Source organism: Somniosus microcephalus, chromosome 9 (assembly GCF_052327205.1).
Source record: "Somniosus microcephalus isolate GS21.2 chromosome 9, FLI_Smic_1.0, whole genome shotgun sequence".
Taxonomy (NCBI): domain Eukaryota; kingdom Metazoa; phylum Chordata; class Chondrichthyes; order Squaliformes; family Somniosidae; genus Somniosus; species Somniosus microcephalus.
The window spans coordinates 134,264,396-134,278,718 of NC_140995.1; the positions used below are offsets into that span (position 1 = coordinate 134,264,396).

Here is a 14,323-nt window from a genome sequence, read left to right on the forward strand (position 1 = left end):
GCCGTTCCTTCATCGTCCAGGAAAATCCTGAAACTCCCTAACGAACAGCATTGTGGGAGCACTTTCACCACAAGGACGGCAGTGGTTCAAGAAGAAGCTGCACCACCACCTTCTCCAGGGCAACTAGGGATGGGCAATAAATGCCAGCCTTGCCAGTGACACTCAAATCCCGAGAATTAATAAATAAAAAAGACACCTGCACACTCTGTGCTACAGTGTAATGTGATTAAATGGGAGTTGGGGAGTAGCCGTCTTTTGGATGAGACGTTAAATCGAGGCCCCGTCTGTCCTCCCAGGTGAACGTAAAAGATCCCACGGCACTATTTTGAAGACGAGCAGGAGAGTTCTCCTTAGTGTCCTGGCCAACATTTATCCCTCAATCAACACCTGAAAACAGATTATTGGGTTATTTATCTCATTGCTGTTTTATGGGAGCTTGCTGTGCGTAAATTGGCTGCCGCATTTCCTTACATTACAACAGTGACCACACTTCAAAAGTACTTCATTGGCTGAAATGTGCTTTAGGATGTCCTGAGGTCGTGAAAGGTGCTAAACAAATGCAAGCCTTTCTTTTTTGTTGTGGTGCAGAGGTGATCGGGTTTGGGTGGAACAGTACAGTGTTGCGGAAACCTGTAAAAGCCGCTCAGGATTATGATGGGCTTCATTGCTCATAAAAAGCAAGAACAAATGATTAATTACTTGCCTGAATAAAGGCAAATGCAGGCAAATAGTTCACATTCATATGTAAATAAATAAAAAGCAAAGAAAAGCAAGAAAAATGGGAGTGTTTATTGTATAATCGCTATCTTATTACAGCACTAATCTCCTGCCCCTGTAACTGCTGTTTGGCAGCTGGAATTTAAATCATCAGGGAACGTAAAAAATAAATTAGCTCAGTACCCATAATTCATTGCCTTCTGACACCAGTTGTGTCCGGACCCTCCCCTGGCTAAAAAAGGCAATGCAGAATGGACTAAGCATTAACTGTTCTAATAATAAAACTGAGTAATAATGGATAAGGTTACCTTGAAGCAAATAATTCTTTATTTTGACCTATACATTGGGCAGCAGTAGATACAGAGTGGAAGTTGCAAGGGCTTGAACAGTGCCATAGACTAACTGTGCTTTTTAGTGTCCTTTCCTGCTTTGCTGTCCCTTGGTGCTGGATTCCTTCAGATACTAATGATTCTAAAATCGGGAACATGGAAACACATTGTGAGACATTTCTATTTTAGATTGAAGTTGATATCCTTATTGCGAGCAACAAGCCTCCAGTTGTGAAAGCTCTTGCTGGGGGGAGGACTCTGCAAAGGGCACCGAAGATCTCCACAGTCCCACTACTTGATAAGTGTGAGGATCATCCCTCCTCTCTTATTATTATCACAGTTCTGAGTAACCAAGTTCAGCATACTTGAAGAAGTTCATTGAATTGCCAGGAGAGTGGAAATAAGAATCTTGACCAGTATGACTGAACTCACAACTGAAGGTATTGTGAAGAGCTGCAAAAAGTGTCTGTGTCATTTGTTTAATGTTGCATGGAAAATATATTTCATTTGAAAGCCCCAGGAGCAATAATTAAAATATGTTTTGTGCTGGCTGAAAAAAGATTTTCCCAGTTACTGTGTGAATTGCAAGTGGCTGCATCAGTCAGCAGCAGAATTAGATTACCATAGCTTTCTATAAATAACACAGGTTGTGCAGCCTGAGAAATTATGTGGGGGTGTTTATGTCTAGTGCATTTGGGGGATGGGTGCATTAATTTCAGATACATGAATTTTAAATGCATTAGGGAATTATGATTGAAGCAACATTGTTAAGATTCCACATGGATGGCAGCATTAATCAGATCAGTGATATTTACTCTATCAATTTGCTTGTCTGTTTAATATATATCAGTAGAAACTAAGAAAGAGATTGCTATGAATTAAAGTAAATGACCGCATAATGTAGTATGCTTTGATTAAAAACAATGCATCATGTTATACTCAACAAATATTTTGGACTAAAGTATACTAATTTTCTTACACAGAAAGGCCAAACGTATAGTTTATGTCATATTTTATTTTGTTTCTTTCCCAAGATAGTTAATAAAATTGTTTGCATTGCGCTAATGCATTAATGGTTTAATTAGTGCAGTAAACTGCTTTTGTCAGCTATTTTTATAGGTTGAACGTGAATATAACAAACTGTGGCAAAGTATAAAAACAGGTGATTAAGTTGGACAGTCTCCTATCTATAAGCAGAGAGCAGTCTACTGATCTCTGTCAAAACCAAGAAAAGCTGAGAATCTCGATCTTCTTGCTTGTCTGCTAAAGTACTAGGCTCAAAATTTCCCTCTTATTGGACTGAGACATAAATGCTTGCCTGAGTGCAACACATTGAAGAAAATCGGGCAGGAAGCCCACCTGATTTTTCCATTCATTCATTAACATAAATGGACAGAAAATAGTGCAGGCTCCATTAAGGGCATTTGTTCTGCCCTGTTCAATTTTCCTCTATGCGCTGCGCTCAGGCAATCCTTTACATTTAAGTCCACATGAGAAAGATCTGCCCTCTAATGTCAATAAAATGTTAACTTCAATTTTCAAACAAATAAGAAGTGTTTTTCATAAATATTTTGATTTGCTGAGCAGTGTGACAATGCCATTTTAATCATATTGCGCAGATGTCCAGGTTTGTGGAGAGCAATGCTGGAAGTGACACGGCAAGGTTGTCAATGCTATGAACACAGACTGCCGCAACTGACAAATTGGACAAAACTGAGGCTCAGATTTTCTTCAGCAGTGGCTTTGCTGATGGAATTGTGGCAGGGCTGGCTTTCTGCTCACCCAATTGAACCAGTGCTGATCCCAAAGAAATTTCTGTAAAATGGCAGTTATAACATCGAAGCAAGTTCAGCTGTGGTGCAGTAATGCAAGAGAAAAGGCCTTTAGAAGCTTAAATTTAAATTTTGCGGGAAGAAGGAGTGAATTGATTGCCCCATAATCGATTCTACTCCTGGCAGGGATTTACATTTTTTTTAAAAACCTTTCCACCCCCTAGGGAACAGCTCCTGGCCAATTTCACAGCCTGACTCATCTCAGTACTGCCCGAACATGGGAGGCAACAACAAGGAAAATCTAGGCCAAAGTCTTTAATGTTTTGGCAATAATGCTATAGAACTAATGATCTATACAAAGTTCATAATTAGCATTACAATGATAAAGTCTCTGACATTGCTTTCTCTTAGTGATAAGAAAGAAAAAAAGAAAGACTTGCATTTATATAGCGCCTTTCACGACCTCAGGCCATTCCAAAGTGCTTTACAGCCAATGAAGTACTTTTGAAGTGTAGCCACCGTTGTAACGTAGGAAACGCGGCAGCCAAGTTGTGCATAGTAAGGTCCCACAAACAGCAATAAGATAAATAACCAGAATAATCTGTTTTTGTGATATTGATTGAGGGATAAATATTGGCCAGGTCATTGGCGTACAACCACTTGAAGGGAGGGGAATCAAGTTGTGTTGCAGCATCTAAAATGCAGCAGCTGGTTAAAGGGTGAATTCTGAAGTCAAACCACAAGAAGCGAAAGACTGCAAGAGGTGCCAATTTTTCTGATACATCCATTATATTTAATTGCTAAAATGAGGTCTAGAAAATATGGCCTCCTGAGGATTGAGAGCAAGAAATCCCATAAGATGATGGTAGAAACTGTATGGAGGGAAGCAATAATGAAAGGCAGTGCAACCTCCACTGCCCCACAAATTGCCACAGAGTGCAGAATGAGATTAATGAGTTTGGCCAAGGTAACTGAATTAACTATTTCCCATGCACATCCTGTAACACTCTTGCCCCTTTACCTATCATGCTTTCCTCTTGTCATTAACTGGTGATAAGTGAAGAGAAAAAGATTGGTAAAGTCAAGCATAGGCCCCTTGCAGTCAGAATCAGGGGAATTTATAATGGGGAACAAAGACACGGCAGACCAATTAAATACATACTTTGGTTCTGTCTTCACAAAGGAGGACACAAATAAACTCCCAGAGATGTCGGGGAACATAGGGTCTAATGAGAGGGAGGAACTGAATGAAATCAGTATTTGTTGGGAAATGGTGTTAGGCAAATTGACATGATTGAAGGCCGATAAAACCCCAGGGCCTGATAGTCTACATCCTAGGGTACTTAAGGAAGTGGCCCTAGAAATAGTAGATGCATTGCTGGTCATCTTCCAAAATTCTATAGACTCTGGAACAGTTCCCATAGATTGGAGGGTAGCTAATGTAACCCCACTATTTAAAAAAGGTGGTAGAGAAAAAAACAGGGAATTATAGACTGGTAAGCCTGACATCGGTAGTGGGGAAAATGCTAGAGTCCATTATAAAAGATGTAATAGCAGAGCACTTGAAAAACAGTGACAGGATCAGACAAAGTCAACATGGATTTACAAAAGGTAAATCATGCTTGACTAATCTACTGGAATTTTTTGAGGATGTAACTGGTAGAATAGATAAGGGAGAACCAGTGGATGTAGTGTATTTGGTCTTTCAGAAGGCTTTCGATAAGGCCGCGCATAAGAGACTAGTGTGCAAAGTTAAAGCACATGGGATTAGGGGGTAAGGTACTGACTTGGATAGAAAACTGGTTGGCAGACAGGAAGCAAGAGTTGGAATAAACGGGTCTTTTTCCGAGTGGAAGGCAGTGACTAGTGGGGTACCGCAGGGATTGGTGCTAGGACCCCAGTTATTCACAATATATATTAATGATCCAGACGAGGGAATTAGATGTAATATCTCCAAGTTTGCAGATGACACAAAGCTGGGTGGGCGTGTGTGCTGTGAGGAGGATGCAGAGAAACTCCAGTATGATTTGGACAGGTTGGGTGATTGGGCAGATGCATGGCAGATGCAGTATAATGTGGATAAATGTGAGGTTATCCACTTTGGTGGCAAAAACAGGAAGACAGATTATTATCTGAACGGCAATAGATTGGGAAAAGGGGAAGTGCAACGAGACCTGGGTGCCCTTGTGCACCAGTTACTGAAGGTAAGCATGCAGGTGCAGCCGGTGTTTAAGAAGGCAAATGGCATGCTGGCCTTCATAGCGAGAGGATTCGAGTACAGGAGCAAGGATGTCTTGCTGCAGTTGTACAGGGCCTTGGTGAGACCACACCTTGAGTATTATGTGCAGTTTTGGTCACCTTATCCGAGGAAGGATGTTCTTGCCATGGAGGGAGTGCAGTGAAGATTCACCAGACTGATACTTGGGATAGCAGGAATGACGTATGAAGAAAGATTGGGTCGATTAGGCTTATATTCGCTACAGTTTAGAAGAATGAGAGGGGATCTCATTGAAACTTATAAAATTCTAACAGGACTGGACAGGCTAGATGCAGGAAGGCTGTTCCCGATGACGGGGGAGTCCAGAACCAGGGGTCACAGTCTAAGGATAAGGCGTAAGCCATTTAGTACTGAGATGAGGAGGAATTTCTTCACCCAGAGAGTGGTGAACCTGTGGATTTCTCTGCCACAGAAGACAGTTGAGGCCAATTCATTAAATATATTCAAGAAGGAGTTAGATATATTTCTTCAGGCTAAGGGGATCAAGGGATATGGGGAGAAAGCAGGGACAGGGTACTGAATTTGGATGATCAGCCATGATCGCATTGAATGGCGGAGCAGGCTCAAGGGGCCGAATGGCCTACTCCTGCTCCTAGCTTCTATGTTTTTATGTTTCTATAAGCAATTTTTGGAATAATCCGTCTTCTTAACTCCAGACTACTGACTACAGTTACACCACCTGCAATAAGTTGTGGTCCAATAGGTGCAGAAGTGCTGCACTGGGCCCCATATGTAAACCTTGGGCCTCCCCAGCTCCTGGATTCCTTCACCCTCAACCAAGACCCACCCCCCCAGCCCCTCACCACCCTGCCTATCCACTTACCTTAGTGCCAGGGGCCATTCCCTTTGGTCCCCTCTGGCTGTTTCTGACCGGCATGATTATAATGGCCCAGAACTTGGTGTCAGGGGCTTGCACGCGCGGCAAGCCCCCGATGTGCACTCACCCTGCGCGCCGACATCTGAAACCTGGCCCGCAGTGGATTTCCTTTCAGTGGCCAGGTTCTGATGTCGGCGCGCTGTGCTAACCTGACCCAGCGGCGTAGTTAGTGCGATGTGCCGGCTGGGATCAGGTGAGCACTGTTCAGCCAATCAGGGGAGGGGAAACTTCATTCATAAGTTTGAGAGTAAGAACTGTCAAACTCATGAGAAGTACTGCACCCCAAAACACTACTTAAACTTTAAATAAAATTTTAAAAAACATCCCACTCATTAAATTAAGTATAAATAAGTTTAAAAAAATAATTTAAACAATAATTTTTTTTTTTGAAAAAAATAAATTTTTAATAAAAAGGGTCTAAAACTAAACTTACCTTATTGTAGATTCTTTAAAATAATAAACCTGTGGAAAAAAAATGTCTAAATTGCACTAAAACACCACTTACCTGTAAAAATAAATACTTACGTGTGCTTTTTACAAGCGTAAAGACCGGAAGCCTTTACACATGCGCAAATCCCCCAAAACAGAGGAAATCCAAGACGCACGCGCTGCCCCCTACAGCGCACGCGCTAGCCTCTTCAACTCTTGGGTGAGAGGAGAGGAAATGCCGGTTTTCAGCGCATGCGCTGTGCATGCTGAAAACCGGCATTTCCTCCGGCCAGACGCGTGAGTACCCCTTCCATACTCACGCGTTTGGGGAGGAATTACTGCCCCAATGTTTTCCACTGACTTCCCAGCTGCTTTGGTTAGAAATTCAGCAATTGGCATGCAATGACACCTGGCCACTAAAATCCTCCGTGTCGCGATGTCATTCTTATTTCTGGGTGTGCCATCCGCTTCGGGGCTCACACACTCCCATTACGATTGGGGGCAGGGCCTATGTCTTTGGATAATGTTAAATGAGGAAAAGTAGGGGGCCAAGGATTGATCCTTGGGGGATCACAGAGGTATTGGTGTAGGAGTGGGAAATGAAGGCATTGATGTAAATGCTGTGGCTACGATTTGATAGGTAGTAGTGGAACCAAGCAGTGGCAGTGCCACTGCACTGGACAGCGAAGGACAGGTGTTGGAGCATGATTGTGTGATCAACTTTTTCGAATGCTGCAGAGAGGTTGAGAAGGGAAAATGCTCCATGGTCGCAGTCACACAGGATGTCATTTGACACTTTAATTAAAGTCGTTTCAGTGCTGTGGCAGGAGTGGAAATCTGATTGGAGAGATTCAAAATGGTGTTGCAGGAAAGATGTGCATGGATTTGGGAGGTGACAACTCATTCAAAGACTTTGGAGAAGAAAAGGAGGTTGGTGATTAGGTGATAGTTTGCAAGGCCATTGGGGATGAGTGTGGTTTGAGGCATGATGAAGGCTGTTTTGAAAGGTGGAGGCACAGTATCTAAGGACAGGGAGCTATTTATAAAATAATCTAGCATGGCGGCCAGGAAGGGAAGTTGGGTAATCAGCAGTTTAGTGAGAAAGCGGTCAAGAGAGCAAGAGGTGGGTCTCATGGACAAGATGAGCTTGGAGAGGGCATGAGGGGAGATAGGAGAGAAACTAGAAAAGGATGTAGGATCCAGGCTAGGGCAGGACGGAGCTTGGAGGAATGCTTGGCTTGGTGGGCAGGGGGAAGGGAGGAAGCAGCAGAGGCAGCTAATGGACAGTCTCAATTTTACTGACAAAGAAGTCCTTAAGCTCCTCTCACTTGTTACTGGAAGTGAGGGTTGAGGGAGCAGGGGAGAGGGGCTTAAGGAGACGGTAGTAAAGTAGCTGATAGAAGTAAGAAGTAGTTGTAGTTAGTGTTTGAAATTATTGGAATCATTTGGAGAATATACTGGAAAGTACAAATTGATTGACCACACAGACTCCATTTTTCTGGATGTATGCAGCTCAGTGGTCTGAATTAATGAAATGTGATATTTCTATTGTTGAGATAAGATACAGAGGCCTTTGGGAATGCAGGTTTTAATGAGGCATTTGAGGGTGATGAGTGGAACCAGCTATGAGTGAAGGATTTTTATTTGGCTTCAGGACTTTTTAAAAATAACCTGCTGCCTCCTTTGTCTGGCTGCATGCTGATGGATTTCTTGCTCCTTCCTGTGCAATCTCCTCTAGATGTGGGGATGGATGGACACCTCTCTCTTTTAATCATTGTCCTCTTCAATTTCAGGAAGTAGTATTATTTTCTGCAGAGCAATATTATGCTGAATGCAGCATGCTACATAATTCTGGACACTAGGCTGGGCTGTACTGCAGAGCTGCACCAGGTTTGCCCAGGCACCTAAAATGAGACTTCAGAATGCCACTGACTGCTTTATCACACTTGTAGTCCCGTGGGCTTCATTATATTTGTTCTTCCTCTCTGTCTATGGATGGTATACTGGAGTAATTAGCCAGGACTGTAGGGGAGATCCCTAATCACCAATTAACCATCCTTGTACATGTTTTTGAGTCTGGTATAGGAACATATAGTGAATTCTCGTATGATAGAAGTTTCATGACAATGTCCTGGTTAACAGACATTAACGTGCAGGATAAGGTAATTGTCATCACACACTAGATTGATGTTGATGGAGTGAAACCCTTTCCTATTAATGAAATAGAGGGGGTTGTCATTATTCGGCTTTCAAGGCCACATGTCTCCTGTCAATTGCACCCTGCACCTGTGAAAACCGTGCCAGTCTATAGAAATGGATTGATTTGTTTTGCAGGTTCTACTGAACTGCACGATCCACCTGAATAGAGCATCAATGACCTTTATACAAGTGGTGAAATGCTGTCTGACTAATGTGACAAAGGCCACCTGAGGCTGCCTGGAACAATCCAAAAATAAATTTCATGGCATTGGCCACTTGCACTGCTGAAAATAATTCTAAGCTCCTTATTGAAGTGGACTGCAACTCTTTGGGCAAGGGCTGGCATAACTCTCTGATCGTCTCTGGGGGAAGTGCAGTCTTCAGAAGCATTGGTGGGCAGAGAAATCTATGTAAGAAGTCTAGGTCTGCAAAACCTGTGGAATAGGTATCAGCATGTTGGAAACAAACTCTTTGGTGATGCCTTACCCTCAGTTCTACCAATCTGGCTACTTCCATTATCTCATCATCATCCTCCTCCACTTCATAACACGGGAAGATAGGGATTCCCATTGGGAAATCCATTTCCTCAATCTAAAATGTAAAACTCTCGAGTACTCACTGCTGTCCTGGGAAAGTTTTAGAAAGCTGCAGTAGTTTCACCAAAGATGACCTCCTCAATGCATTATCTGTCTCGATGATGCTGCTTTGCTGCATCTACTACCACTTATATAGTGGCAGTGTTTCATGTGGTTGGATTAGGACGCTAATTTGCAGGGTCAGCTTCGACACACCCATCTGCCCAAGTTTACCATACGGCGGGGAAGGCTCAGAGTAGATGGGCATCGATACTGGTGACGTTTAAGATTAACAATTTGGTGGCCATATTTTGGGCTGTGATTGTGGTGGAAATCCACATTGGCCCCATTTTACTTTTTTTGCATTATAGTTTTGGAGTCAGGGCCCTATCTGACATAAATTTACTGTAGCATTTTGCTATTGATTTATTATAAATTTACCTGGAATTTGTTTAATTATTTAAAGATGGAAAGACTGGGACCAGAGCGATGGGTGCGATACTGCCAATAGTGAGCTATGATTTTTAAGTTGTACGAGGCTGTTATGAACAACCTTTGACCAGCTTTTGAATGTGCTTTAATTGCTCATATACCAGGCTGACAAACAGATGCCTTTAATTACTGATGGATGTGTGATGCCCCTCCTCTGTTAAACTCCAGTACAAAAGTGGCATGCCGTTACATTCTACTGGAAAAACATGAAAATTACTCTTCATTCACTAATCTAGTGATTTTTGATACTTCATTGTGCTACTGTATAGAATAGAATTTTAGTGACAAGGCACACAGGATTGCTAATTGTATGTATAGAATTGTGTTCCATATATTCTATCTGACATAAATTTGTCAAGATTTATTCCGGTGCTTCAACTACTGTCGGAGATTAACCACTTCCCACATATAATTAGATAGAGTAGGAGGACTGATTCACAAATCATGACTGCAATTTGAAACTTTATAATACTTAAACCTCTGGACAAGACCACTAAATCTAACTATATGATATGTTATCTAACTGTATTTTATAGTGGATTTATTGCCAGTTCTGTATAATCTTGTAAGGATGTAGGTCCAAAGTTCTGTTTGTACCATGTTGTCCCATTGAATGTTATAAGTACAAAAAAAAAACCTCTGAGAATTCAAACATACTTGTTTACACAATAAAAAATACATTTGTGATATTCACAAGGTAATAAATTATAATTTGTGGAGATCCACCCAACAATTAGCAAATGAATTGATTGGTTTTCCAAAATAAGCTGTTGATTTGTGACATTTTAGATTGCCAGTTTTAGTAGAAGCAGTACATTCTGCCAGTCACTTGTGGGACAAACATCACAAGCCAGTAGTTAGTAGAGTGATTAAGCTTCTTTAGTGTTTTTGAAAGCCTCTTGAATTGTTTAATGTAAATGTCTTCAATTTTCTGATCTAATTTTACACCAAGCAAATTACGAAAATTTGGATGAAGCTAATTGTTTTCAGTGTAAAATTGTACAATAAATAAATGAAAAGTAATCACTCATTTCCAGCATGTATTCACATAAATTACACATTGGGCTGAATTTTCAGGGCTCCCATCAGGCAGAATCTCGGTGGTACACAAAGGGGAGGATTGGAACACAAAGTAGGAGAAATGTTACTTCAGTTGTACAGAGCCTTGATCAGAAGTACTGCGTTCAGTTTTGGGCACCACAGCTTAGGAAGGAGATCCCGGCCTTGGAGGGGGTACAGCACAGATATATCAGAATGATACCAGGGCTTAAAGGATTAAATTATGAGGACAGATTGCATAAACTAGGCGTGTATTCCCTTGAGTTTAGATGGTTGAGCAGTAATGTAATCGAGGTGTTTAAAATGATAAAAAGATTTGATAAAGTAGGGTAGCAAGGTGATTGAGGGCTGTTATGTCAGCAGCAGGCTGATGAGGGCCCTGATCCCAGAGGAAGGGTATGGCTCCTTTAACAACCTGCCCTTTAAAGATAATTGCACCTGGAGTGGGAGTAGACTTTCCCCAGCCAGCTAAAGATAAAAGGTGATGTTCAAGAGAAGTAGGGCCTGAAAGAGTTGAAAGACATATTGGGCAGGATTTTCATTGGGCCGTGGAGGCAGGATTGGAGGCATGTGGGGGGTTAAAATCCCGAAATCGGGGGGCACGAACCCATCCCGCACCCAACCCGCCTCCATGCCAGTTTCAAAGGAGGCGGGTACCCAAACTGGGACCCGCCTCCCCGAGGCGGGAAGGGGATTAGTGCCAATTAACTGCCTGTTAACAGGCAGTTTTTGGCCTAATCCCTATTCTTACTGTTGAAGTGTGGGATTCCCGACGGCTCCAAACCACGCCAAGTTAGAGGAGGCGGACCGTCGGGATGAAGGGCTTGGAGGGGTCGAGATGTCCGGTGTTCAGGTGAGTGATGGGTGCATGAGTGCAAAGGTAAGTGTGTTTGGTATGTGTAAAGTGTTTAAAGAAGTTTTACATACCTTTACAGCTTTCCTTCCTTCAGGTCTCGGGGGTCCCTCATCTCACCGGCACAGAAAGCAGAATGGCTGCGAGCTGTCAAAAATTGCAGCATTCAGCTTTCTGTTCCGGGGAGATCTCTAAATCAACCTGAGAGGAAGGAATTAACTTGGAGTACAGATTGTCAGTGTTTGACATCTTCAAACAGCTGTGAAACGCTGATATTTCATCTGTCAAAAGGTCTTGACAGATGAAATATCAATCTGTGACATCACCTGTTGCTGGGTGGCCCTTAAATGGCCTGCTGAGCCCGCTGGGCAAGCTCAACAAGGTCAATCAAGTCAAAATTGCGTGGGTTGGCTACAACTCGATGGAGGCGGGACTACAACCCCGAAAGTTGTAGTCCCGCCTCCTACCCGACTCCTCAATGAAAATCCAGCCCATTGTGTGGTCTTGCTGTGTGTTTTGTGCATTAAAAGGTGTTTGGAACTTGGATTGTTAAAGAACTACTGCTTGTAAGGAAAAGGATGCTCTGAGACAGTGGGACCCTGTAACAGTAGATACAGTTACTTCCCCAGAACAAGAGGGCACAATCTTAAAATTAGACCTAAACTATTTAGGAGTGAAATCTGGAAGCACTTTTCCGCACAAAGGGCAGTGGAAATCTAGAACTCTCTTCCCACAAAAGGATGTGGATGCTGGGTCAATTGAAATTTTCAAGACTGAAATTGACAGATTTTATTAGGTAAGGATATATATCAAAGGTAGCTAAATGGAGTTGAGGTGTAGATCAACCATGATCTAATTGAGTGACGGGACAGGCTTGAGGGGCTGAATGGCCTACTCTTGTTCCTATGGTAGTGACATAAAAGGGAGTGTAAGAACTTAGCGCCTCATAGCGCCATCGTGGTGGCCATCACCATATTGAAGGAGTCTTCTGAATAGGCATCCTGAGCAACTGCCTAAATAGGGTACCAAGCTGATGAAAATATTTAAATTGGGGTCCTATGATGTTGATAGGACTATGATGCCATTTTGAGCAGAGCATGTGTCATGTATGTATCAGATAGTGGCTGGGCCAAAGACAACTCAATAGTTAAATTAGACTTAATTTTTGAGGGCTGGGAGGAACAGCGTGCTCCTCTAGGTTCCATAAAACAACCCTGTGATTCGCTGTGATTCCATACCTCCAGGCAACGCCCCCCCCCCCCCAACCTCCTCCCCAGAGATTGGGGCCTCCTCCAGGCATTATATTGCAGCAGCCTGGAGTCAGCAGCTGCTCCACAGTGCTTGATATCCAGCGACAGCCTGCCAACCCGATGCTGATGAGGCCTGTCTTGTTTTGCACACTTTGTACAAAAATAATAGCTTGCAGGACAACGGAGTTACAGTTTAAACTCGTTTATAAAGCATCAGGTCTGTGATCTCAATCATACAGCACAGTGGGGACAAGATGGAGTTAGGACCCCCTGGGTCTTCTAAACAATAGCAGTCCTTACAGATGCCTGCAGGCCAATGACAACTCAGCATGTGATCACATGTGAATATAATAGGTATTCCTTACAGATGCCTGCGGGCCAATGATAATTCAGTATGCAAATGTTACATCCCCTTTCTTTTAAAAGAAAAATGTTATGCATTACTTTTGAACCTTTCTTCTACATAATGTTCTCAGTAGCATCAACATATAAGTAAACTCAACATTTAACTAGCACTGAAAACATCTCAACGTTTCAATAATGATGTACAGTTTTTTTTTAGGGCAGCAATCCGCCTACACCCTTTGACAGTTCACAAGTCAAGGATAACTCTAGGCTTGACCTCTCGTCCCAAGCTTGTGTGGTATGGAACTGAGCATGCTCCTGAATCGGTCAACAAATCAGGTTCAGGTTTAGGTTCAGGTAAGTATGATGTGTTTTGTGTATTGCTCTGTTCATCACACTCTGTTGAACTGATCCTCTCGTCGGAATGACGGTGTTATTCCTTGGTGTTCAGGAGGTGCCTGCGATTGCGGCGGTACACCTGTCCTTCTGGGGTGCGGACGTGATACGATCGCTCCGTGTCAGCTGGCTGGATGACAATTGCTGGCTTCCAGTAGTCATGCTCCTGGATTCTGACGGATTCTCCATTGTGCAGCGGCGGCAATAGTCTAGCTGACCTGTCATAGTAACTCTTTTGGTATTGCTGTCTCTGTACACGTTTTGCATGCACTTGCTTGCAGCGGATGACCTCTGGCTGCAGCTGCTGGTTGGTGCTTGGAAAGATTGAGCAAAGTCTGCGGCTCATCAACAGCTGTGCTGGTGACTTGAAGTTGTCAACCGGAGTGTTGCGGTACTCAAGGAAACTGATGTAGGGTCTCTTTTGTCCGCTTTGGCTTTGTCCATGAGTGTTTTTGCAATCTGGACAGTTTTTTCAGCAAGGCCATTACTTTGAGGGTAATGTGTGCTTGATGTGACATGTGTGAAATCCCATGCCTTGGCAAATGACTCGAACTCTTTTGATTTGTATTGGGGGCCATTGTCTGAGACTAAAGTCTCTACCATGCCATGCCTGGCAAAGGCTGCCTTTAGCTTGTGGATCACAGCTGCAGATGAGGTGCTGTGAAGCTTGTCCAATTCAAAAAATATGCTGTAGTAATCAACAGTCACTATGTAGTCCTCGTTGTTCCATGTGAACAGATCCGTTGCCGTGA

At 42.9% G+C, this 14,323-nt stretch overlaps 1 protein-coding gene across 50 annotated transcripts in view; it reads left to right on the forward strand.

Annotated features, from left to right (window-relative positions):
• Positions 1-1,044: 1,044 nt before the first annotated feature.
• Positions 1,045-14,323, forward strand: part of trdn (triadin) — a 732,832-nt gene continuing 719,553 nt past the window's right edge. For 30 of the 50 annotated variants that reach the window (XM_085997221.1, XM_085997230.1, XM_085997261.1 and 27 more), the window contains exon 1: positions 1,046-1,486. In XM_085997221.1, the coding sequence (XP_085853347.1) occupies positions 1,465-1,486 (22 nt within the window). In that variant the 5' untranslated portion in view covers positions 1,046-1,464. Of the gene's footprint in view, positions 1,487-14,323 lie in introns of all 50 variants that reach the window. The other 20 variants (XM_085997256.1, XM_085997227.1, XM_085997243.1 and 17 more) reach the window with 1 other exon arrangement.